At 34.8% G+C, this 25815-nt stretch overlaps 3 protein-coding genes, 3 non-coding genes and 1 pseudogene across 9 annotated transcripts; 3 read left to right on the forward strand and 4 right to left on the reverse strand.

The window, feature by feature from the left end:
- The first annotated feature begins 1768 nt into the window (after nucleotides 1-1768).
- Nucleotides 1769-7390, forward strand: LOC145639570 (uncharacterized). 2 transcript variants are annotated; one of them, XM_081690845.1, is made up of 6 exons: nucleotides 1769-2071; nucleotides 2273-3147; nucleotides 3239-3297; nucleotides 4300-4428; nucleotides 6342-6477; nucleotides 6930-7390. In XM_081690845.1, exons 2-6 carry the CDS (start codon nucleotides 2443-2445, stop codon nucleotides 7239-7241), a joined length of 1341 nt encoding a protein of 446 aa, XP_081546971.1. In that variant the 5' UTR covers nucleotides 1769-2071; nucleotides 2273-2442; the 3' UTR covers nucleotides 7242-7390. The 2 variants fall into 2 exon arrangements, with proteins under 2 accessions (XP_081546971.1, XP_081546970.1); XM_081690844.1 differs by having other exon boundaries at nucleotides 1769-3147.
- Nucleotides 7391-7558: 168 nt separating this feature from the next.
- LOC145639571 (beta-amylase 7-like) lies at nucleotides 7559-14800 on the reverse strand. 2 transcript variants are annotated; one of them, XM_081690846.1, is made up of 11 exons: nucleotides 14611-14800; nucleotides 13336-13930; nucleotides 12242-12526; nucleotides 11875-11952; nucleotides 11454-11657; nucleotides 10992-11186; nucleotides 10471-10635; nucleotides 9960-10220; nucleotides 8629-8847; nucleotides 8305-8524; nucleotides 7559-7953 (listed from the first exon to the last, which is right to left on the reverse strand). In XM_081690846.1, the coding sequence occupies exons 2-11, from the start codon at nucleotides 13774-13776 to the stop codon at nucleotides 7925-7927; spliced, it is 2097 nt and encodes a 698-aa protein (XP_081546972.1). In that variant the 5' UTR covers nucleotides 13777-13930; nucleotides 14611-14800; the 3' UTR covers nucleotides 7559-7924. The 2 variants fall into 2 exon arrangements, with proteins under 2 accessions (XP_081546972.1, XP_081546973.1); XM_081690847.1 differs by lacking the exon at nucleotides 10992-11186.
- Nucleotides 14801-18424: 3624 nt separating this feature from the next.
- LOC145640674 (beta-amylase 2, chloroplastic pseudogene) lies at nucleotides 18425-19533 on the reverse strand (annotated as a pseudogene).
- A 2434-nt stretch (nucleotides 19534-21967) lies between these two features.
- Nucleotides 21968-22041, reverse strand: TRNAK-UUU (transfer RNA lysine (anticodon UUU)). The gene has a single exon. It is a non-coding gene; the product is annotated as a tRNA-Lys (tRNA).
- Nucleotides 22042-22116: 75 nt separating this feature from the next.
- On the reverse strand, nucleotides 22117-22187 carry TRNAG-CCC (transfer RNA glycine (anticodon CCC)). The gene has a single exon. It is a non-coding gene; the product is annotated as a tRNA-Gly (tRNA).
- Nucleotides 22188-22283: 96 nt separating this feature from the next.
- LOC145638558 (methylenetetrahydrofolate reductase (NADH) 1-like) lies at nucleotides 22284-24979 on the forward strand. 2 transcript variants are annotated; one of them, XR_014114669.1, is made up of 8 exons: nucleotides 22284-22729; nucleotides 22815-22875; nucleotides 22958-23040; nucleotides 23135-23308; nucleotides 23415-23588; nucleotides 23675-23803; nucleotides 24382-24530; nucleotides 24633-24979. XR_014114669.1 is itself a non-coding variant. In XM_081689540.1 (7 exons), exons 1-7 carry the CDS (start codon nucleotides 22340-22342, stop codon nucleotides 24678-24680), a joined length of 1059 nt encoding a protein of 352 aa, XP_081545666.1. In that variant the 5' UTR covers nucleotides 22284-22339; the 3' UTR covers nucleotides 24681-24979. The 2 variants fall into 2 exon arrangements, 1 of the variants encoding a protein (XP_081545666.1); XM_081689540.1 differs by lacking the exon at nucleotides 24382-24530.
- A 489-nt stretch (nucleotides 24980-25468) lies between these two features.
- Nucleotides 25469-25540, forward strand: TRNAK-UUU (transfer RNA lysine (anticodon UUU)). Its single transcript has one exon. It is a non-coding gene; the product is annotated as a tRNA-Lys (tRNA).
- Nucleotides 25541-25815: the final 275 nt, after the last annotated feature.

Here is a 25815-nt window from a genome sequence, read left to right on the forward strand (position 1 = left end):
AATTTTGGATTTTATTTTTTTATTTTTTTCGCATGGAAATAAAAATTGCCGAAATGTTTACCATGGTCCCTAATATCCTCCGGGAGTCCAATTGGGTGGGTGGATGGAACCATCCAATTTGCCTTTAAACGACCAATTTACCGATTTACAACTTGTGCTGATTTCATTAATTCAAGCCTACCACGAATATTTATGACAACAAAATGATCATATATGGTTCCAAACGGCATTATATGACACCGAGTTGATCCCATAGAGTTACAAGACTTTTCAACACCGGACCCCGAAACCTCCAAAATTTCTCAAAAAGCGTGGATTTTAGCCTTCAATTTTGAAAATTTTTGACTTTTTTTCGTCCGCAAATAAAAATTGTCGAAATGTTTACCATGGTCCCTATTTAATGTTAATGTGTTAACATTTGATCATTTTACAACTTTTTTTTTATAGTTGTATTGAAATCTCTTATGAATTATAGTTTGACTTTGTATACACTTGGTAATATAATATCTTGTATAATACAAAGTGTTTAATGTATATTTATCCTGAAAGTTCTTATGAATTATAGTTTGATTTATTTTTGTATGTGTGTTTTTTCTTTCTATTAATTCTTTTTCAATTTTTATATAATGTCTTGAATGCTACTCATATGTTGGCATGTACTTCTATGTTCTATAATACTAAACTAAGGGCATGTTCTCATCGATTGAAATAAGCTGGACTGAACTTATTGATCAGTGATTTTTAACTACGGATTAATGATCTTTGATTATTTATTATTATATATATGTGTATATACAAATATACATATTAAAATATTTATGAAAAATACATTAAAAACATGGAACCCCAAAACATTTTAAAAACATATACTATATTATTATTATTATTATTATTATTATTATTATTATTATTATTATTATTATTATTATTATTATTATTATTATTGTCGTTGTTGTAATATAAGCTTAAAAGTATGAAATTTGGCTTTAAATCATTAGCAATATAATTAAACATAAACTTATTAGTGCTGAACTAAACTGAACTGAAAATAATCTAATGAGAACAGGTTTAATTTGAATGGAAATGATGTTAGTGTATGATTTATAGGGAAATACCGGTACATTATTTCTTAAACAAGTAATAATCATTTAGTCAATTCACATTCTATTAACTTGTGACGTTGGTCGTTGAAGGATAGTTGTATAATAGAGAAGTTTCATTGTTTTTAATTATTGTTTTATTTTAATTATTATTTTTTATATTTTAATAAAGATGGAATATGTAAAATTTGAGTATTTGACTCTTAAAAGAATTATGGTTAAAAGTTATGAAATAATCTTAAATAAAACTAACTACCCACTCTCTTCCTTAAAATTATTTTAAGATAGGAAAATCATTTGATATCAAGATTCTCTCCCAATCATTTGATACAATAAATATCAACTTCAACTCACTTAATTTGGTAGGCAAATCATGTGAGTAGTAAATAATGAATGCATTATTTATTTTGATTTGTTTTCCTTTTAATTTTTCATCATTATATAACGCATACACAGTTACACACCATCTTACTGGTAAATTTAATTCACTAATAATTATGTCAAAATTAAAACCAATGAACTTTTAAAAAAAAAACAAATAAAAAATTTTACTTGTATTTTCCTTTGGAAAAAGTAATTTGTTTTTTTACCTCTTCTTTTCCCTTAACATTTTGTACTTAAAAAATGTTCTTATTTGCTTTTTTGGTGTCATTAATTTGTAATTGTAGGCCATAATCTCCAGCTAACAATCAACACTGTTCAACTTTCAGGGTTCCAGAAAAAACCAAACTTATTAAACTACTAATAAGACCAATACCCAATCCTAGATTTGATTTGTCCACCTTCAAACTTCTTACCTTCCCTTCTCTGATACTTTGAATGATTGTTCAACTTCAAAAATTAAAGTCCAATATTCAATTTATAGCCCAATTCAAGGGTTTGTTTCATAGCTCATCTGCAGCAGTTTTGAAGTTTGATTTTTTCTAGAAATCTTGTCTTTTCCTTTGTTTATTTCATAAGGAAATTTCCAGGTAAATCCTTCAAATTTTTGTTTATATATTAGATAGGTTGTATGTATAACACATCCTCAATTTGCTGCTTTCTTGCCTTTTGATTGAGTAATCTTATATAACCATTTTTATCTTTTGTTCAAATTCTAAACCCCAGTTGAAATTCAGACCTTTTTGCAATTAACTTGGCTATTATTTATATAAAGTAGTTGAATTTTGCAGAAATTTGAATACCCAATTGTTGTAACACCATATATGTTCAGTTCCATTGTGTAATTGATCAGTGTAATTATCGATTGAAGATGAGTTTCCGACATTGAGTCAATGTCAGTTGCCTTGGTTTCAAAAACTAGTTGATCAGTCGATGAAGATGTACTTTCAACATTGAGCAAATGTCACTTGCATGTTGTCTGCCTATAATTGAATGTGTATACTGTTTAGCTTGTGCTAGATGGGTCTGGAAGCGGTGTATATATGCCGCAGGCCATGAGAGTGAGGATTGGGGCCTTGCTACTGCTGAGGAATTTCAGCCTGTATCTCGGCTTTGTCGATATATTTTAGCTGTATATGAAGATGATCTTCGAAATCCCGTTTGGGCACCCCCAGGTGGATATAGAATGGACCCTGATTTGGTTGTCCTGAGAAAAGATTATGATGATACCGGGGGTCGGGTGACTCCTTACATAGTATATCTTGATCATGAGAATGCAGATGTAGTGCTGGTTGTTAGGGGTCTAACCATGGGGAGAGAGAGTGATCGTGCCATCCTATTCGATAATAAACTAGGGAGGGCACCGTTTGATGGCGGCTATGTACATAATGGCCTTTTAAAGGCTGCTCAGTGGGTTTTTGATGAAGAGCATGAGATTTTGAGGGATTTGCTTGAGAAGAATCCTACATATACTTTGACGTTTGCTGGTCATTCATTGGGTGCTGGAGTAGTCTCTTTGTTGGCACTTGTGGCTGTCCAAAATCTGGATATGTTGGGGAACATTGAGAGGAAGAGGATTAGATGTTATGCAATGGCTCCTCCAAGATGCATGTCCTTGAATTTGGCTGTCCGGTATGCAGATGTTGTCAATTCTGTCGTGCTTCAGGTACAACCATAGTTGTCTTTCCAGATTTACTCACTTGAATAGAATATTAAGAACTAAACCGCTTATCATGAAAGAATTTTCTTGTAAACAGGACGATTTCTTACCCCGGACAACTGCTGATTTAGACGATGTTTTCAAATCACTAATCTGGTAATGATCTTATTATATGTTATCAGCTCCGTTAGTGGGTGAAATTTAGTATTGTTGTTCATAGTAGATATAAGGTAATCTAGCCTTTTTATGCTTGTTGCAATAGCATGTTTGAATATTCAATTTGAAATATGTGTTATTGATTTAATATGTGAATTGCATTCATAAAGGTTGTCACATTTCCAGTAATTGCTTCCAATAGATATACTTCGTATATGGTATTTGTTGGGTATTTGTGTCAGACACAGGTGTTTGTTTAACTGTTGTGCTGATGCACTAAGGTATTTGATGGAATGTTACCATGCTTTTGTTTAAAATAAAGCATCAAAGGTCCATACTCATGTCAAAGTTCGGGGATTTGACACTGGTATATGTGGTTAGAGGAAGAGTTTGAATGACAAAAATATCAATTAATTCCTTGAGCATGATGCTTAAAAAAATCCAGTTTTAAATACAAGTGTGGTTCTTGTTCAGCAACTTTAAAATCAAATTTTCTCTACGTGCTCTACGATAAAGAAATTTTTCATGGTGAAGAAAGTATGCTGAGCAGATACAGCTTTTAGCATTTAGGTGCTTTGCAACCGATTTGATGTATATGCTTTAATAACTGCTGATAATAAGGTAAGGTGCTTTGTTATATTTGGACCCTTGATGGTGAATTTTTATTTGGGATCTTAGATGGTCTTGAACTGTTACCAGAATGTTACTTTTAAGGATTCTTTTGAGTACTGGAAAACCATCTGTAGTTTAGGTTTCTTCTGTGGAATGCACTTGTCTGCATAGCCACAGCTAGTTTGCTTTCATTTATTAATTGCGCATCACAAACTGAAAACACTTTGTCATATGATTGTATGATGGCTTGCTTGATCTATATTTGGAATGTCAGCTCTTGTATCTAGATTTTGGTTTCCTGCTGGGTAATGGTTTTTTTTGTCTAACTCTAAACATATAGCCTTCAGCACATGCATACTTTTTAATCAAACTACCTCTGAACTTAAACAGTTTGCCGTGCTTATTGTGTGTTATGTGTTTAAAAGACACATGCATGATGGAGGAGAAGATGATAACAGATCCAAGGAGACTGTATGCACCAGGTCGCGTTTATCACATCGTGGAGAGAAAGCCCTTTAGGTATGCCTAGTGAAAATTCTTTATCACTCACCCTACTAATTTTGTATAGATGTACCAGGCCCTTTCTGATTTATGTTGTTTTACATCTTACAAACTATACTGAGCTATTGTCTGAAAATTCTCAAGTGCCTTTGTATTGGAATTTGTATAAAAATCCAAGGTTCTGGTGAATTTAATAAGCTAAGAAGCTGGCAGAAGCATTAGCATAGTTGTTCTTTATAGCTTTGTAATAGACTAACCTAAGGAAGGGCAATATTGGTAGTCTAGTATTATTAGGTTAGAGTCTTTAGCTTTAGTATAAATAGAGTGAGGGGAGAAAGGAGAAGGTAGGCAGAAATTTGTATTGAGGGAAACCTTATAGAGTTATGGCCTAAAGCCATTGTTGGAGAGCTGTTAGCAAACTCGCTATCAAAAGAGTAATAGCTTAAACCAAACTTTTTTTTTTTTTTTTTTTTCTAATTTCAATTTATTTTAAAGCTTTCATTTTGTTATTTCTTCTTATCAAATCAATTTAATAAAAAATATTTTAAAAAAAAATTCAGATTATTTAGTTAATCAAGAATTGTTCTTTTCTGTGAGTCCGGTCTGTGAAAATCAGTTCATTACAAAATCCCTTTATTTCTTAATTTACAATGGGTTGGACTACAGCTAGTAGGGCTGCAATCTGAAGTCTAGCCAAGAGTTGGAGTTCTCTTATATCCTAATGTAGCCACTTGGAGCAGCTAAGCATTTAGTAGTGTTGTGCTCTGTGTAGTTGTAAGTTGTAACTGAATGAACTAACTTTTTCACGATTTTAATCCAGCTCCTAAACATGTTCTGTTAGTGGCAGCTTTTGATAAATAATGGCAAATAAAAGGGATCAATATAAGTTTTAAAAATTTCAAATTATTGTTTGATTTATCAAATACGTAAAATTTGACCACTTAATTTCCTAGAGAGCAGACTTCAAGGATAAATATTGCTGCTATTTAATTGTTTTCTTAGCAAATGAGCTTTGCCTGAGTTTGAACCCGTTCATTAGTAAGTGTATTGGTTCATTTGCAGTCTAGCTGGAAGGAGGGACTGTGGACAGTTAAAGCTTAATCCCTAGTATTTGTATGCTCATGGAGGCTTGAGCCAAGTTACCTGCTCATCTGTCTAGCGATTATATAGGTAGTAAGTTTGTCTGGTGAAGAATTTTGTAGATTCATAGGCATCTCATGCCCTAGTGTTCATTCTATCTTGCATTGCATATGCATAACATTCATGACATGCATATGTTTCTGCCCATCTATATTTCATAATTCTAAAAACATTGTTTTGAAAAAAATAAGAGTAAGACCTTTGTGACTAGTTGCTTTCTATAAATCAGCAAAACAGAACAGACACGGCAAATTTAAACCATGAATTACATGTTTAGCGAGAATAAAAATAGGGATCCTGAAGAGTTCAAGGCCAAGGTTAACTAAAATTGGTGATAAGAAAACATATTACATGATTATATTCTTGTGGCTGAAAGAAAGTGAGAACTCACCTTGTGTAGAGCAACTGCTCAATGCCAGACCTAACTATTAAGTATTAACTGGGTAATAAGAGCATGCATTACATGAACATCTTCTGGGGGCTGTAAGCCTGTAAGGGAAAAGTTACTTGGTGTAACTTTTAAGAGCACTTGGTCTTGTCACAGTTTAAGGAGAGTGTACGGGAAGATCTAAACTGAATTTTTGAGGCCTTTCTTTTGTGAAGGAAATAATGAACTTGTCTTTGATTGTTTGATTGGCTGTTCAGAAAAAAAATACTTCTTTACCTGTCCATGGAATGAGATTGTTGAACCAGCTGCATGTGCTGCACCCCCCCTCTCTCCGATCAAAGAAAGAAAGAAAAGATAGTAAATGAATGCCTTTTTTCTAAATCATATTGTTTTTGAGTTATAGATTTCAAAGATATCCTCCAGTAGTGAGAACAGCAGTTCCTGTTGATGGAAGATTTGAGCACATCATTTTATCCTGTAATGCAATTTCAGACCATGGAATCATTTGGATTGAAAGAGAATCCCAAATTGCTCTTGATGTAAGTCTTTTAATTCATAGTAGTGGCACCTTTACAGTTAGCTGATGTAACAGACCACCTCAATTGTTATCTTTCTTGTCATGGATATTACATGCAGTGATACCATGGAATTTTGTAAAATAATTTTTCTTTTTTTGTCGGTGGAATGAATTTTCCTCTGGAAATGCGAGGCAGTATAATTTGTTTAATGTTTCTGCTGGTAATTGATACCTTTGCCGCTGTTATGGGAAACTTGTCAATTTTGATGTTGCTCTAATGGAATAACCTTTTGCTTCAGTGTTGAGATTATACTTTTGATCTACTTAAATGAAGTGCATGTATAAGTTAATTTTACTACATCTATTTGTGGACGGTGTGTTTATATGTAAGAAAATGTCTCAGCTTTCACGATCATATCTTATTGAATCTTATTTCAGAGCGTCTTTATTAAACTCTTGTTTCTTCAATTACAGTTGATGATGGAAAATGATCATGTCATGGAGATTCCACCGAACCAAAGGATGGAACGACAAGAGAAACTCGCAAGAGAACATATACTGGAGTATAGACAAGCCCTTGAAAGGGCTGTCGCCTTGGATGTTCCTCACTCCTTTCCACCTTCGCCTTACGGAACCTTCAATAATCATCCTGAGTCGGGGGAAGGATCGGATAAATCAAGTGTAGAAGGATCATCGTCATCATCCAAGAAGAGGAGAGAGAGCTGGGGTGATTTCATTGGGCGACTTTTTGACAAAGATGAGTCAGGCCATATGGTACTTAAATAGTACAGTATGTTATACAATGCAAATTGCAGAAACCACAATTGAATATTGCTTGGCTATCAGTCTGTCACATTCTTTTATTATTCATAGCTCAATACATTGTACATCAGAACATTTCCTTCAATATTAGTAAAAGGGATCATTCTTTTATCTGTTTAAAAGTTACTGTGGTCACTCTTCATCTCATTTTTGGCATTCACTTTCATTTAGCCAACATCTCAGTGCGGCTCTTTGCTGCCTGGGATTTAAAACTAACTTAAAACTGTCACGCTGCAAATCGAGACTGTGATGTCTAAGATCATACATCAGACAAATGATACTAGTACTGTGCCGTGACTGCCATCAATGTTATTGTCTCACTTTGGAGAATTAACTTAATAATGTACTCCATAGATTGGAGCAGGCTTACAGATGTTCGAATTACAGAGAGCATTTTTGGATTGCAAATTTGCAATAAAAAATAAATGCACCTTGAAAACAATATATTAGTATAACTTAAAACTGTCAAGGTGCAAAGCAAAGGGCTCTCAAAGCTAACTTTACAACCAGGTTTTCTACTAATCAAATCATGTACATGAAGCTTGCCTGACATTTACACCAAGGAAATCACCTATCCAATTTGTAACTACACCAAAACTGCATGGCTTTGCCAGCCGCTGCAGAAGAATCGTACTATTAATCTTCAATTATACCTGGGGGTCAAGAACTGCTTCTCCTGGAATAAATACATACTATCCCATATTATATATTGACATTGATTAAAAATGAAACATTGCGGAACACTTATATATTTTGGGCTTCATTTGAAAAATCCTCATATTTTGCTAATTTTTTTAAACACACTTGAGTGAACTAAGCGACTTCCCATAAAGATTAAATCCCAGTACAGTTAAATTTTGTCTGTAAAAGAGAGTAAATTTGAAAGTGTACCAAATGACAATTTCTCGTGAATTTGGCCATGAATATAGTAAAGACTTTATGAACAAATTACGATTAGAACCTGACCTAGTTGAGGCATTAATGGCAGCAAAGAAAAGGGGAAGATATGCTAAAACAGGTGTCTCACCATGCATTTTCTTGACAAATCTTTCAAATTCCATAAGATTGTGCCTTTCCATGAGTTGGAGGCTAAGTCTGTGGTATGTAAATGATAACAAGTGACGACCATCAGGATCATTGAAGGGCTTTGCATTTTCAAGTATTTTGTTATATACTTCTCTACTATGACAAGGAACAGAGTTTTCACTGGCAACTGGAATGTTAACATCCCATGCAGCATTCAGAACCTGCAATTAAAGAGTAAAACTTGATCAGTAAAATCTGAAGCCCTAACTGATTTGACTTTGTTGGAGGAAAAAAACCGCAAATAATGATGTAATCTTATGCTTACTTGCCAAGCCAGCCCTTCAGGATCTGCTAGTGCTTCAGAAGAATCCTCAAGCTGATCCAACAAGCCCACTTCTGCAGTTGTGAAGGTCACAGCAGCTCCATGTTTTTTTAACATGGACATTACTGCAGCATAACCATCACGATTACATGGGTTGTAGAATCCAGCGGTTAATTCAGCTGCATGACTTGTAGTCTTGTACCACCAATGTATCCCTGATAGCTGCTCAGAAATTAGAGTTAAAACATCAGCATGTCAACAAATTCTGAAGTGGGGGAACACTGAGATAAAAATCAGAATCAAGCACATAATTTCTGAATGTGCAAACTTTTCTTATTCCCCCCTTTTCAGTAACTTTATATCCAGCTGAAACCAGCTCCAACTAGGACAAGAAATAGTGATGTGGGAGAGAGGAGACAGATTAAATAACTGGGAATAAGTCAATATCATTATTATTGATGAAAATCTAGTCTTTGCAAGGTATGAGATGAACTGGTAGAGGCAGCAGTTATTCAAGGTCTCTCTCTTTTTCAGGATTCTGCGATAGAAGTAATTACTCAATGGTTGGAAAGGGGCTTCTTTATCAGGGTAGGGGAGAAAATCTTATCAAGTCATGCATCTATTCCATCCATTTCAGGCCTGTTCAAAGAACCTGCACTCTGCAGCATAGCAAAGAGAATATAAAGAACAATGTGGTTTGTGTGGATATCTAGTGGCAGGCTTTGAAAAGAAACCCAACTGGGAGGCCACAGGCCTTAGAAAGGCAGTGATATGGGTATTAATTTCCTACACATAACCTTAATGGTGATGTAATTGTGGAAGTATGCCCTTAGCGCAGATTATCTATGGGTTAAGGTTAACTAACAACAATGAGCTTAAGCAGAAATGCAGAATGGCTGGAATGCAGGGGCGAACTCGAAAGCTCCCTATCATTCAGTGGATACAGAGATGGGCTGTGAAGTAATGAAGTCCAAGAATTCCAAAGCCTTTTTTAACAATTGGGAGGTGGGGTCGTGGCCTCGTGGGGGGTCAAACCAAAGGGGAAAAACTGAAGATATATCACTTGAAAAGTTCTTCAAGAAATGTACTACCTCCGTTAACTTTTATTTGCAACTTTGGAATATTTTATATCTTACAAATAATGTCCCAAAGTTGCAACTAAAAGTTAACGGAGGTAGTATATAAATTTTCTTGCATACAATATTGGCGATAAAAAAAACTATGTTAGAAACTTACAACAGATGCACCTTTAAAGTTGACATTCATCAGCCCATTTTTGGTCCAACCACAATGGAATGCAACATAAAATGATTTAAGTAGCAAGATCAACCCACCTTTGCAGCAATGCAGGTTCCCTCAAAAGCCAACTTGGCCAAAGAAAGTATCCGGTCACCATGGTCAACTAAGACTTGAGAGTACCAATTAAGAAAGAACCTGCCATAATAGCCATCATATTCACCCCCATCACAAAAAAATCCAGTCTCATGGGGCCGTGAATTGTAAAAACCAGCATTAGTTGGCCCTTTAGCCCAAAATGAATGTCCTCTGGCTTCAGCTGCCTTTCGTAAGCTTTTCAACATATACTGATCATAACACTGCCAAACAGGACAAAGAAGTCAGTGAAATTGCATGCATATACATCATATGATGCTATACACAGAGATTAGGTGTTATATTACCATTAAAAACATCAAAATTTGATATAGAAAAATGCAATTGCAGTAAAATAGAGAAAGTAATTAAACATGTACTGCTCAAGCAATAAAGACAAGAGAACCAATATGCGCATAGGAACAAAACTTGAAAAGACATTCCACAAGATTGAAAACGTTAATTGACTATAACCTGGAATTCTCCGAGGCCAGGGTATCTCCAACCGTGCTTAACTGGGAAAGAGGGGTACCTCAAATCGCCACATGGACCAAGTCCAACTTCAATCATGGAAATAATACCATCTTCAAAGTATTCATCAAACTCTATCCGGAAGCTTCGCATGAAATCAAAGTAGACCTGAATCAATTTAAAACAGGATGAAACATAGCGAATATCTAAATTACATGATTTTATCATAGCTATGTTATTTAACACGGCAGTTTGAATTCTGCAGAGGAAGCATTAATAGACCCAGTTCTATTTTGAGTTCTCTCTTCTGGAAAACATGACATGTGGAAGAGGGATTGTAAGTAGGAAATAAGAAATGGGGTGGTGGAGGGGGCTGTTCCAGTAAATAGAGAAGGATCATCATATTAGAAAGATTAAACGGCAATACTTTGTCAGCAAAGGGTTCCCCAAACTTGCTAGCAGACTCAATTACAAACTGTTAATTTATCCACAATATGACCAGGTTGTTAAACAAGAAAATATACCTCAAAAGCTGTTCGACCTTTCAGCACTCGCTCTTTATCAATTCCCCATGAAAGACACTCAGGATTTCTTCGTCCCTCTTTATCAGTGAAATATATGTCAGGGTTACTACGACCAATCTCTGCTACCCAAAGGGGCAAAGGAATACAAACATCATCGCGAAAGTTGCCTCCACATTCATGAAATGACATCACAACCTGCGCTATCCAAACAGCTTTCTAACCTCAATAGGTAGTATTACAGGCTATAAGCTAACTATCAAGCATGTACAAAACAATTTCAAGGACTGTCATTTTGACTCATTTCTACTATAAACTTATAATTAAGTTTTTTGGGACTCCAATAAAATGTTGAATATTTGACAGTTCACAAAAATTCGTTTGGTCCTGTCCTAGCATGCCGAAACAAGTAATCAATGAAACCGTGAAACAGACACATAGAACTCTTAAGGCTATCAGCTTTACCTGTAATTTAAGTTTGAGATCTTTTACTATTTGAAAGAGCCTTTTGTAACCATTCCAATTATACTCCTGCGCAGCATGAGCTTCCACTATCCCCCACCAACAGTCAACTACAACACCATCAACATTAATTGATTTCAGAATCCTCAGCTGCTTCAGCACCCCATTAGGATCAGTAAGCTCACATTTCATATTTATGATTCCCAACTGCACCAATTAGCATAGACATCACATATGGATTTAAGCATCTAAGAGAACTTAAAGTCACAAAAACTAGATCCTGTTCATTTTTGCTAAAGATAGCTGTCAAGAGTCGAGATATATACTATTGTACAATCTACAAATATTTTTGACAAAGGTATTGACAGCAATTCAATTTATAGTTAGCACAGATACTAATAAATATAAAAAATTAAACACTCACAGGTAGCATCACATAAACTGGTATATATGGAGTGCCTGCAAAGTCATGCTCATGCAACCTTGAGGAGGGATCAACCACCTATCATTTTAAAGAGTTAATCAGGATTATCAGTATAAGCAGCACAAAGCAATCAAGGTAATATCTAGATCCATCCAGCAATTAACATGCCTTTACTTTTTTCTTAAAAAAAAAAAGGTAAACTGTGTTCTGTCACCATTAAGAAAGCAGTTACTAACATAAACAGGGATTAAAAAGAGATTATCTAGATGAAAAAAGGATGGGATCATGCACCTTATGGTTGTAAGAGGGGGAGAGGGGGGGGGGGGGGGGGGAGCTGTGGAGGAGAAAAAAGGATTAGATAGTGAACCTGTTTGTTACAAATGGTATCCACAGAGCTAATAAGAGGATGATTGTCTATTCGTTCTCCCCTACTACCTCCTGTGGAGGATGCATGGGCATGTGAACCGGAAGATACGTCATAAGGAGAGGCAGTGTGCCCAAAAACCTCTTTCATTTGACCGGTATTATATTCCACAGAGTTTTGATAGCTAGGGCATACACCTTTGACGGAAGTAACCTGAGTCTGTTGAGGCAAAACTTGTGATGAGGGGATGGCAGTTGGCACTGGAGAATCATCAGACGGTCTTGAGCCCTAGATGAGTTAGATAATTTTTTCATTCTTAGATATTCATTAAAAAAAAAAAAAAAAAAAGTCACTTTCACTTTACACATGTGCTATTAAGCATAATCGAAGGGACATACATAGCATCTAACAGATTACAGCAGCAAGAAAGTAAGAAAACAGCATATCAGAGAAGAAAAATTCAACTTTGTGGAAGAAAAATACTGACAAGGAATGGCAAGTAAAAAGGAATAAGAAGAGGGAAACCAAAAAAAAAGTTGCACCACCTCTAAATTCTCCCAGTTTTTCAGCTCTAAAAAGCTTAATGTCCTTCAGGACAAGAGCTGGCTGACTACAATTCCACTATTAAGTTAGATTGGCCGCTCATTTAAGGACACATTCATCAAATCAAGACTGCAACTGTGAGAGACTACTTTTTTTTTTGGCAAAATTGCTAAACATGTCATCTTACCAAATTAGTATAGAAAGGATCAATTTATTTTCGATTATGTGTAAATCAATATGTAGTTATTAGAATATTTCATACATGTTAACTCCCGTAAGCCAATAAGGGCTTACTTAGGAAGACTCTTTTGTAATTATTCCAGCTGAATATGATAATCTATTCAAGAATTCCTTAATAGAATGTCCAAATACTAAGATAATATCTAAAACTCAAAATCTTACGATCATGCTCTACTATGATACACAAACAGATCCAGCAACATAGCATATGCAATATTTCCATAAACTAAGAGCCAACTAGACATAACATCAATGTACAACAAACTCAAAATATAACCTTAAAAAGTTGAATGCATAAGGAGACTTTGAAGTACCTGAGACTGTGAAGGAAATGTGGTACCATCTGGAAGCACAACCCAGCCAGCTTCCCTTGCCAAAGCCGCAATTACATCATTTATATCAGCCCTGACCCTAAGATTGTAATTCCCATGGCGTCGAAGTCCAGCCAAGATCCTTGCAGTAATGGCTCTCCTATGCCGCTCCCGCAGCTTTGTTCTCTCTTTCTCCTCTAATGGCCTCGGCCTTTTAGCAACCCCTCCATGGTTGATCTGCTGTTCTTGGATCTGGGAGTGATACTGAAACTGACTGTCACTGCTGCTTGTAGTGATTCCTCCATCCATATTGACTATCATGGAAGCTGCCATGTTTTTACCTTCTTCGTCATCATCTTCATCCTTTGAATCCATGTCCATTTCTTCCTCATCATCATCTTCACTAGTTCCAATCAGCTTATGCATACCCGTTGCCTCATTCATCTTATTAAAAATTAGGTACTATACAACCATTTGGACGAGACAACTAGCCATATCAATGAATATTTTTTCTCTGTCACCCAGCATTGCAATGTAAACTCGATAATTTATGCTGCTCTAGGCTCCAGAATAATTAAGTTTTTCCTTTCTAGGCAACCTACAAACGAAACATACGTTGGCATACTTATCAATACCCTTTCTCCTTACAAAAGTTTGAACATACAGTGAAATAATATATTTCACCATGGTCTCATTCCCCTCAAATAAACTCGAACAAACGATAACATAACATACTTCATCAAAGTCACCTCTCCTCTCACAAAAAGCTCTAACAATATGATGACAAAATTCAACAAGATTATGCTATTACAACACAAGCTTGGATGCAAGAGAAACAATAATTAAGTATCAAATTATCAAATTTTAGCAAGAAATTTACCCCCACTATTAATACAAAAATTAAAATTCCTAAATCAAATGTCCTTTTTTTTTTCCATAATCTTTCAGGGTATTTCGCTAATACCATAGTTGAAACTAACTACTTATTCAACTTATTAAGCTAAATTAACAATAATAATCTCACATTACAACATCCAAATTCCAAGAATTCACATAATACTCAAAGTTTAATTTTGAAAAAAAAGGTACTCAGTAGTATTTTTGGATAATTCAATATCATCAAGTAATTCTTCCCTAATCCTGAATTATATAAGAAATAATAATTATACAATTTCAACTTACAAAAAAAAGCACCCACATTTTCCAAAATTAATAACAGAAATTGAAACCCTAAGAAAATTGACAAAAGTGAGAAAAAAAGTGACAAAAAGGGCATACCGGAGAAACGAGGACGTTTAAAGACATCGGTGACGGAAGACTAACTGTCGGAGAGGATAATTCGGGAATTTCCGGGAGAAATGAGGGTGATTCCGGCGAGAATTCCGGCGAGAGGAGAGAGAAAAATAGTTGGAAGAGTTGAAACGTGCGAGCATGTGAAGGAGGTAAGAGTTAACACGCGTGGATGAGAGTGAAGCGTGTTAAGGAGGAATATTGTCACGGGTTTGGCATTAGCACATGACTGTTCTGCTGCCCCCATCCAACGGCGTGACGGACCACCCACTACACGTGCCTTAAATTTTATTAGGGTTTTTCTAAATTATGCCCCCAAACTTCTTCAATTTCTTAAGTTGTGTCAATGATTTTTCAAACGTCTAAGATGTACCCTCAACCTCACTATTCTAATATATATATATAAAGGGGAGTTTTTTCCCGAGTTTTTAGAGAGCTACGTAGGAACTAATTTTCTCAGCGCGCCATGTAGGATTATAAATCTTAGTAGTAGCCAATTAAATAAGAGATTATTAATTTCTTTTAGAATTAAATAATTTAAATGCCATGTGAGCAAAATTGGCGAATGAGATTTTTAAGTTTAAATTAATTAAATATTATATATTATCTTTTAATATTAGGAATTTTATCTAAATATATAACAAATTTTAGGCTCATAAATACAAAAAAAAACATTTTTAAAAAAAAATCAAACAAATCGTGCATCGCACGGGCTTCATCTAGTTTTTATTAACAATAACCTTTGACGTTAACAATAACCTTTTTTTATTATTTTATTTTCTGATTTTTAATTTTTTTTTAAAGCGTTAAACCATTAAGAACGGGACACGTGTCAAATTAATAATGCCACGATACCATTATTGATAAAAATAACGTAACGTTCGTTAATGGATATGATTGTCAAAGGGTATTGATAAATAAATATCGTGAGTAGAGGGCACAACTTATAACTTTGAAAAAGCATGGGTACAGCTTGGAAACCGAAGAACTTGGGGGGCAGAGCTTAGAAAAACCCATTTTATTTTCAAATTATTCAGGTAAAGTCGTAAAGGTGATGATTAATAAAACTTCGTAATAACATCTCTAATTGTAAGCTAAAGCTTATCATGTCACATATAATTTCGAGCAAAACCACTTTGTAGCTATTTTATGCCCCAAAGCCCCCAATGGTTACTTACTAGCTTGCTATTAAAATACGGAAATTTCATGAAATTCCCTTGAGTAATTTCTTTATTCACCAAATACCCATCAAAAATTTCAAATACACCAAATACTCCTGAGTTTAAGAAAAATGTCACCAAATGCCCTTAATGACTAACGGCGGTTAACACCGTTAGTCATTAAGGTTAATTATGTCACGTGGCATGTTGCAATTGGTTCTCTTTTAAATAATTAATCAATTAATTGAATTAATTACTTAATTAATATTTAAAAAAAAAAAAATTAAACCCACCCCCTCCCCCAACCCCTGCCAGCGGCCGCCAGCGCCGATGGTCCCCCTACCCCTAGCCAGAACCGGCGCCGGTGGTCCCTTTCCGTCGGCGAGGCCAGCCCCCCCTCCCCGGCCTACCCCCAGCCCCCTCTCCCTCCGTTTCCCTTCCCCGTCCCTCGAAACCCCCCCTCCTTCACGAATGGCGTCCAAACCCCCTCCCCGGCACCGGCGAATCTTTTTCGCCCCACCCCCCGCCATCCCCATCCCATTTCCACCCTAAACCACCACCCAAAAACCCCTTAAACCCCTTAATCGAAAAAACCCCAAATCGAAATCTAGGGTTTCGATTTGGGGGTTTTCGGTTTTTTTGGGTGGTGGCTTAGGCTGGAAATGGGGTGGGGATAGTGGGGGGTGGGGCGAAAAAGGTTCGCCGGCGCTGGGGAGGAGGTTTGGACGCCGACCGCGAAGGAGGGGGGTTGTCGAAGGACGTGGAGGGATTTAAGGGGAGGGGAAACGGAGGAAGAGGGGGCTGGGGGTAGGGGAGGGGGTGTCGACGGTGGGGGGGACTGGCCATCGCCAGCACCGGCGCAGGGGGAGGGGTAGGAGTTGGCGGCCGCCGCCGGCGCCGTCTGGCAGAGGCTGGTGGTGGGGTGGGTCTTGGGTGGTGGGGTATTTTTTTTTTTAGTTATTTTTTTATATTTTTAAAGTTTTTTTTTAATAATTAATTAACTAATATTACAACAATTAATTAGAGGCTGTCATTGGCATATTAGTCATTAATGACTAACGGTGTTAACCGCCGTTATTCATTAAGGGCATTTGGTGACATTTTCTTAAACTCAGGAGTATTTGGTGTATTTGAAAGTTTTGATGGGTATTTGGTGAATAAAAAAATTACTCAGGGGCATTTCATGAAATTTTCGATTAAAATAAGGTTGACTTTCTCAATTAACATTATTAATTTAATAATTTTAATATATTAATCTGCAAAAAAATTTGGAAACTTTTTTATCAAGCAAAGTAGCTTATTTAAGCTAATTAGCTAGTCAAGTTAATTTTATTTTTTAACTCTAATGGTCAACCTAGTAACTAGAGAATTTTGAAAATTACAAGCAAGTCCATAGTTATAACTATTGAAGTTGCTCTAAGACGGTGAGAGTACAAATGGAGTTGAATTGAAGTTATCATGTGGTTGTGGTTGTTTTATTGCTGCGATAATTATATACCTTCTTTTAGACAAGATTAAAGCAATAATCGTGGCTAAAATAGTCTTAAATTAAGAGACTAAAGAGGTATTTATAGTTTTCCTGATTAACCGTACTGGATTGACTTGGATAAGAATGTATCTCAAATCAACCTATTTGAAACATAAAAATGAGACTCCTTGAAATTCAAATAACGGTAAAAAATGAATGAATTGGGATAAAGAAGGGACTCAAGATAATAATAATAATAATAATAATAATAATAATAATAATAACAATAACAATAACAATAACAATAACAATAACAATAACAATAACAATAACAATAACAATAATAATAATAATAATAAATAAATAAATTTAATAATAATAAATAAATAAATAATAATTAAAAAAAAAGTGTATGTGACAAATCAACCTATATAATCTAATCGAATATATATAATTAAAGAAGGCATTTTCCGAGAGCATTCGGCGGCACATAAGCAAAGGTATTATTTTGACTTATTAAAAATTAGATTTCTATTTTATTTTTTATATTAAAAAATTCACTTTTCACCTAAGCAAAAGTGACGAATGAGATTTAAAAATTTTAACACATAGGTAAAAACAACGAATAGTGATTTATAAAGACTTAATTTAGTTATAGAACTAAAAACAGTGTTTATTTTAGAATTAAAAAATTCACTTTCCATGTTTAAATGTATATTTGTGATTATGGCTTACAGTGTGTTTACTTGGAATGTTTAATGATTATAAGTTTATGTTTTGTTTATTGAATTTTGTTTTTACATACAGATCTAATTTAATAAGAGAATTATATTCGGGCAAAAATAATTGGAAAACCAAAGTACGAAGAGGTATTATATTTGTATAAATCGTTTACATTTATTAAATTGTTTATAAACCTTTATAGTTTTTATTAATTAATTTTATGATTTTTTTTTTTTTGTGATTTAGGTAGCTTAATCAAGTCATCAAATTAAATTAATTTTTATTTTTAATTACAGGGTGATTACGTCTATGCCTCATTTAAAGCCAACTTTGTACAATTTCGTCCATAATTAATTGAAATAAAAGTTTACACCATTAGATACTTTTCAACCATCACAAATAAGAAGCGAGCGACGATTAGGGATGATTGATAGCAGAAAGTTGAAGTCTACTAAGAGCAAAACTGCCTAGCCAACGCCTCAGGGTCTGTTAGTGCTTCTAGGTAAGACTCATGCTGGTCCATTGTGCGTGATTCCACACATGTAAAGTTCAGAGCAGCTTCATGTTGCCTCAACATTACAGCAATCGGAGCATAGCCATCACGATTGGTAAAAATGTCAGTCAGCTCAGCAGCATGACTGGCCGTCTTGTACCACCAATGAATACTTGACAGTTGCGCACCAACAAAAGTCTTAGACTTCATTAATGAAAGCACATTCCAACCTTCAACTGTAGATAGCACATTGAAATCACAAAAGCCCGTAAAGCAGGGCTTAAAACATTGCTTCCTCACCTTTGCAGCAATAGGGAAGTCGCCTTCAAAGACTTGGTTGGCCAGGGCAAGTACACGACTTCCATGATCAATAAGAACCTTAGAATACCAATTCAGGAAAAATCTACCATAATAACTGTCATAAACACCACTATCTCGAAAGAATCCTGTCTTGTGTGGCCAAGAATTATAAGAACCTGAATTATCAGGTGTTGTGCCCCAACCCCAAGACACAACTCCCCTCACTTCAGCTACCTTCTAAAGACTCTTCATAAGATATTTGTCATAACACTGCAGAAGACAAGTTTTAATTCATGTCAGGTTTCTTCAATATATACCATGCTTTGTTAATTCCTTTCAAAAAGTATCATAGCAACAACTCCTTTTGCGCTATGAATTGTATAATCCTAATTATGAATTGAAATATCCTAGTTCTTAAAAAAAAAAAATTTAAATGATATTTCACATGTTGCAACAATTGAAGCATTCAGAAACTGTTGGGATGAAAGTATTTGGAATCTAAGACAACTTTCAACAATATGCAGGAATAATGCAGGTATGTAGTAAACAATTTACAGTATGCAGATAAGTTTTTGTCTGTAATTCATCAATGCTTGGATATTTCTAGCCATGATTTGCAGGATAGGATAGATAACGTAGCCCCTCACATGGACCTAGTTCAACCTTAATCCCAGAAATGGTTCCACCTTCAAGGAATTTCTTAAATTTCGACGGAAGCTTCTCATGTAATCATAGTATACCTGTTGTGTCACCAGAAAGAATTTCATAAATATGATTCATAAACAAACCCATCCAAACTAAATAGTTCACTGTAGAATATGGTATTTTAATTAACGTAGTACTTTGTGATGCAATTTCCATGACATCGTAACTAAGTTATCTAAACCCTGAAAAAAGAATTAAAAAGGCATATATTGTACTAAGAGATGAACAAATACAAAAGCAAACTGACACTAATAAGTCCATAAATTGTAATACCATAACTGTTGTACGACCTCTTAATACATGCAATTACTTCTGGAGTTGAAAAAATTCATCGATGAACAAACTAGGGTAAGTTTTATGATTATTTTTTTTTCATAAAAAAAATAGTTCTACTTTCTCTCTTTCGCAAATCACTCCATTAACTCAACTTTGTGTAGGAGATGCAATTAGAGTCGAGTCATATCGCTTCTATAGAGATAAGTTACCCGTTCGATTTGGTTGGTGGTAGATTATGGTTAATAAGATATAAAATGTTATATGTTATTGCATTTTTGCGTGAAACAAATTATATTAAAATTATTAAATTAACAAATTACGTAAAATTACATGTACGTAGTATATTATATTAGTTGACGCATATAATCATGTATATTAATTACTCAAAATTTTCAAATTATTTTATACCTTCTTTTATCCGATCCGTGAAATATATATCATGATTACTTTAACCGAATTTTGTGATCTAATGAAAGAGAGGAATGTGCACATAATCCCAACATAGCTTTCACAAGCATGAAAAGACATATTTATGAGAGAAATAAATTAAGAGCTGAACTGAACTGATTGAAGCTGAACTAAACTAAACTGATTGGAGCTGAACTTAATTGAACTGAACTGAAATTTAGCTGAAGTGAACAGACTCAAAGTTTGCATATTAATGTAAGAATCTTTATGAGTACATTCTTGATCCGAAAATTAGTTATTCCAAATAAGAATAGGATGATTAATATGACAACAATTTAGTTGCAAGCTTGTCAAACCAGTTCAATTATAGTTTACAAAAACATAATAAAGATATATAACATGTAAAAAGAATCATTTTTTTACTCAAAGACATAATATTGCTTAATAATATGTATCTAAAGACCTGTGAACTTGTGAATGCCTAACCATGTCAAGCCATTAGAATATCACAGTTTTTAAAATCAGGAAATCAGAAATGAATTTTGATCTACTAAGTTTTTTTCATTTTTATTAAATAGTAAATTGAATTAAATTGGTACAATGTTAGTTGTGGCTGCTGGTTTGTGAATAGTTTACATGATAATGATGGTAATCATGTCTTTGTAAGTAACTGAGGTAGCGAGGCTGTGAGGAACTTGTGTGGTAATGGTTGTGAGTGAGAAAATGCAATGGATAATAGTAGTATGTTAAATTAGTGTATGGATATGATACGTTGGTGAAGGACTAAAGGTCTTATGGTGAGCTGTCCACTAAAAGTGGATGCATACCTAGATAAGAAGTTTTTTTTTTTTTTTTTTTTTTTTTTTTTTTTTTTTTTGTACAATGGCTTTGGAATAGTGTTTTATTAGGGTGTGACTTGTGAGGTCGGACATGTCCTCACTATTTCTCCTCCTCATTACTAATCATTTTTCCTTTTTTCTCTCTTATCACTCCCATAAAATCTCTACATGTGACGCATGATGAGTTGTTACACAAGTAACCCCTATAGGCTATAACACTAATGAGTAACGAAGTAACCTTCTCGATAGTTGGTCACACGGTATGTAAGAATTTCTGCAAGAAATTAAGGGGTGTTATATATCGCCAACAAAAACGATCAAAACCGTCGACATTTAGTGTGAATGGACTACAATCATACCCTTTGTACTTCACCACTATCTTCCCTCTAGCCATCATTAACACCTTGACACCACCACCCTAATCGACGATGACCATCACAACCACACTGAGAGGCAACGACCACCACCACCCCCCTTTTGGGGATTTTCTAGTAAACAAGGCTCATAAAGGAATAAAAATGAAATTATTAGAAAAAACTTCGAGGCGTGAACGTGATCACTTTTTCAAAAGTATAATTCCGACCCTATATTAAAACTGACAATAACTCTTTATGCCAAAGTGATAAGATAGAAATTATATTTCATCTCTCAATTTTCATTCATTATATGAGGAGTTTTTCATATATATAAGATAGTAGTATGTCATTATATTTTACCGAACGTAACAATGCATTTAGTCCTGCATTAAAATTAAACAATATTTTATGTCATGCATTGAACAATGTCATAAAACATACATAAAAAATGCATTAAATAACAATACTGCAAGATAATTAGTGACGAATCAACCAATTTCTTCCTTTCTCTTGACTAGTTGTAAAACAACCCACCACATCCCCCTCAATGACCAGCGACCCACTAGACCCCCCCTCAATGATGACCCACCACCCTTCCTCGTCGATGGGAAGGTACGTGGTCCGTCTGTGGGGATCGAACCCACGACCACGTGGTTAAAAGCCACGCGCTCTACCACTGAGCTAAGAAGGCTATTTAATTGATTATTTGTTACTTTATCTTGACTCATTAACATGTCAAAATGGAAAAGCAAATTCAAAAAAATATTGCGCATCCGGGGAATCGAACCCCGGTCAGTACCGTGGGAGGGTACTATGATACCACTACACTAGATGCGCTTGTTTTTATTCACACTAAAATTTTACCAATATATTTTCTATTATACATCAACAATAATTCCTAATTAACAACTCCCTCACAAATTGAGAATACGATTGCGTTAGTTAACCCACCTCCTTTCTCTCCTTCCCAGAATTCCTAGAAAACAAAGATGAAGGTGATCGACAAGATCAAAGCAGCAGAATCAGAGAACAACACCATCTTCTCCTTGGAATTCTACGTTCCAAAAAACAAAGATGGCGTCGTAAATCTATCAAAGAGTATGGAGAATTTGGTGGTTCATTCCCCTTCTTTTTGCGACATTACTTGGCGTGCAACTCAAGGACCTTTAACCCTAGAAATCGCCAATCTTATGCAAAATTTAGTTTCTGTTGAAACTATGATGCATCTTACTTGCATTAATATGCCTCTTCAAAACATTGATCATGCACTCGATACTATCAAATCCTTTGGTTTGCAAAATGTTTTGGCTCTTCGCGGTGATCCACCTCGTGCTCAGGAACAACTTCGTGTTGACGGCTTTTCTTCCGCCCTCGAACTCGTAATCGACCCCACTTAACTCTTATAATCTCGGTTTTATAGTTGATTTTAGGGTTCAGGGTTTTTATTTTTTAATTTGATTTCAGGTTCATCATGTAAGGAGCAAATATGGAGATTACTTTGGGATTACTGTTGCTGGTTATCCTGGTAATGATTATTCCTGATTTAATTTTATGTATTTGGCAAAATGTGAATTGCTAATTAATTTACATACATGTCATTAATTTAGAGGCACATCCTGATGTTATTGGAGCTGATGGTTTAGTAAGTACAGAATCATATGCTAATGATCTTGCTTACTTGAAAACAAAGGTATTCTTGATCTCTTTCTTTTCTATGCCACAAGATTTGGTTAAAATTTCTAAGTTAAATGATGTTATTTGTGGATCTGCTGCAAATGGCTTAGGTTGATGCTGGTGCTGATGTTATCATAACACAGTTGTTTTATGATACCGAGATTTATCTCAAGTTTGTAAATGATTGCCGCAAAATCGGAATTACCTGTCCAATTGTTCCTGGCATTATGCCCATTCTTAGCTATAAGAGGTTTTTAGGAACGACTCGATTGTGTAAAACAAAGGTATATATACTGTCCTGCTAGATACATTAGATGCTGCTTGCTGACTTTTTGTGTATTAGGTTACTTAAATTGCTTGTTTTGGGCTGGATGTAAATATATTTTGTAGATTCCTCAAGCGATCATTGATGCATTGGAGCCAATTAAGGACAACGACGAAGCAGTGAGAGCCTATGGTATACATCTTGGAACTGAAATGTGTAAGAAGATTTTGGCTAGTGGAATCAAACAGCTTCATTTCTATACAATGAATGTGGACAAGTCTGCACTAGGAATATTAATGGTCACTCATCCTCCCTTCGTATAATCAACTTCCTGCTTGTCATCTGTTAGAATAAAATTCTTTTATACTCTGTCCAACTGCTGCAGAATCTGGGACTGATTGAAGAGTCGAAGATTCAGAGGCCACCTTGGAAATGCTCAGCAATTGCTAGCAGCACCGAGGAAGATGTTGGGCATGGGCAACGTGCTGATGCTCATAACGCTTTTTATCTTCAGGTAAGTTGATATGCTAGCCTTCGTCTTAATCTGCTGTAAGACAAATATCTGTTGCAATATTGCTGAAGTTGGCATACATGAGCTTACTTGCTTCATGTACCTATTGAGTTACATATGATCATAACTTACATGCTTGAAAATATATTCTTTTGTACCAAGTGCTCATGCCTCCTCCAACTATTGGCCTTGCCTTTAACATTTATCTTCTTAGCTCTTGCTTGTCTTTTGCTTGCTCGATAATTCACTAGACCATGTTGAATGTAAACACTTTTTCCAATCACGCTCTTCTCTAAGTTCACACTAAAAACAAGTTATGGTCGTAAGGAAAGTTGATACAACGAACTCTGCTTGTATGTTGCTTTAGCATTAACCTTCAAACTTGAAACTCGAAGTTATAACGTTTTCTAATTCCATGGTATTATGGTGACCTGTTTATTTATATTAGCAGTCAATTCTCAAAGTATTATCATACTATACTAGTATTCTTGTAATCTCCCTAATAAAATGGAAAAGTTTCATTGTGGTTGCTTCCTCTTGGACTCTCTACTGAAATTTTGAGCCTGTCTTAATGTGATGAGCTTCAACGTGAGCAACTCAGCACCTCTGCTGGTGCTTAGCAAGATGCCGTATTCCTGCTGGAGTTGTAACCATGAGATGTCTCTGAGAACATGTCCTTATTGTTTGCAATCAAAGCTATTGGCAATAGCTAGTATAGTAAATGCATAAGGTAGACTTCCATTTCTGCTGATTTAATTTGCTGAAAACATTGGTGTAATGATCGATAATTATAGCCAATCTTGCGGTGTATGATGCTTTGTTTTTGTTTCAGACATTCAAGAGCGTTTGCCTTGGCAAGCTGAGATGCAATTTAGTCTGAAGCAGAGGCCCTTCATCAGACAGATACAAAGATCGTAGGCAACGATTAACATAAACTCAAGGATATAAACTCAAGGATTATCTACTATTGATAGCCAATCAACAGTTTAATGGAGAAAAATCAGACTCCTCTGCTATTGGAAAGTATAAGTTTCGAGTATTGAGATTATAGATGCAGGACTTGCCATGCTTACAATTACGCCATTCTCATGATTTATTTATTTATTTATTTTCAATTCCCATGATCTTTAACACTCTCCTCTTTGGAGATCTTAAATACGGAGTAGGAGATAATGACTACTTGTACATTTTTATATACTTTCTCTGATTTTTCCGTAACTTGCAACATTTTTCATTCATTGCATTATTCCAATCATAATATCTTAAATTATATTCCAATCATACATGCACCAATGTTTTTTTTTTTTTTTTTTTTTTTTTTTTTTTTTTTTTTTTTTATTTATTTTAACAATGAATACATACCTTGATAACACGAAAGTATAAATCGAAACAATTCTAACAATATTTCACACGATTATATTTTTCCTTAATTACTTGTAAACAATTTTTTTTTTTTTTAAAAAATTATAGATCAATTCATATTTTGTATTTTTATCAAAGTCGAATATATGATAATCAAATTATTACAATTTAAAATTAAAAAAATTAATAAAGGAAGTGTCTGTAAGTTAATGAAATTCATTAACGTCTAATCATGAAAATGAAAATAAATATAGACAATTATAGGATGCAAATAATAATTTAATCAATATGTACTTATATTAAAGAGCCTTCTTAGCTCAGTGGTAGAGCGCGTGGCTTTTAACCACGTGGTCGTGGGTTCGATCCCCACAGACGGCGATTAAATATTAAAAGATTAACTTAGAATAATTTTTGAATTTGCTGTTCTAATTGATTTTGTATCTTCAATAGGTTATAATTAGACCTCAAATTCACCACAGTCAAAGGTGAGTGTGAATTATTGCAAATTTACACTACTTAGTTTCTTGTTTGGAATGTTGCAACTATTTACAATGTTAGGGAATCTTAATTATGGGAGTCTAAAAGAACATAGTAAATGACTAAATTCAGGCGTTGGATTTGTTATACTAAGATATTGAATATCAAATTATTTT

This window comes from Chenopodium album, chromosome 7, assembly GCF_948465745.1.
Source record: "Chenopodium album chromosome 7, dcCheAlbu1.1, whole genome shotgun sequence".
In the NCBI taxonomy this organism is placed as follows: Eukaryota; Viridiplantae; Streptophyta; class Magnoliopsida; order Caryophyllales; family Amaranthaceae; genus Chenopodium; species Chenopodium album.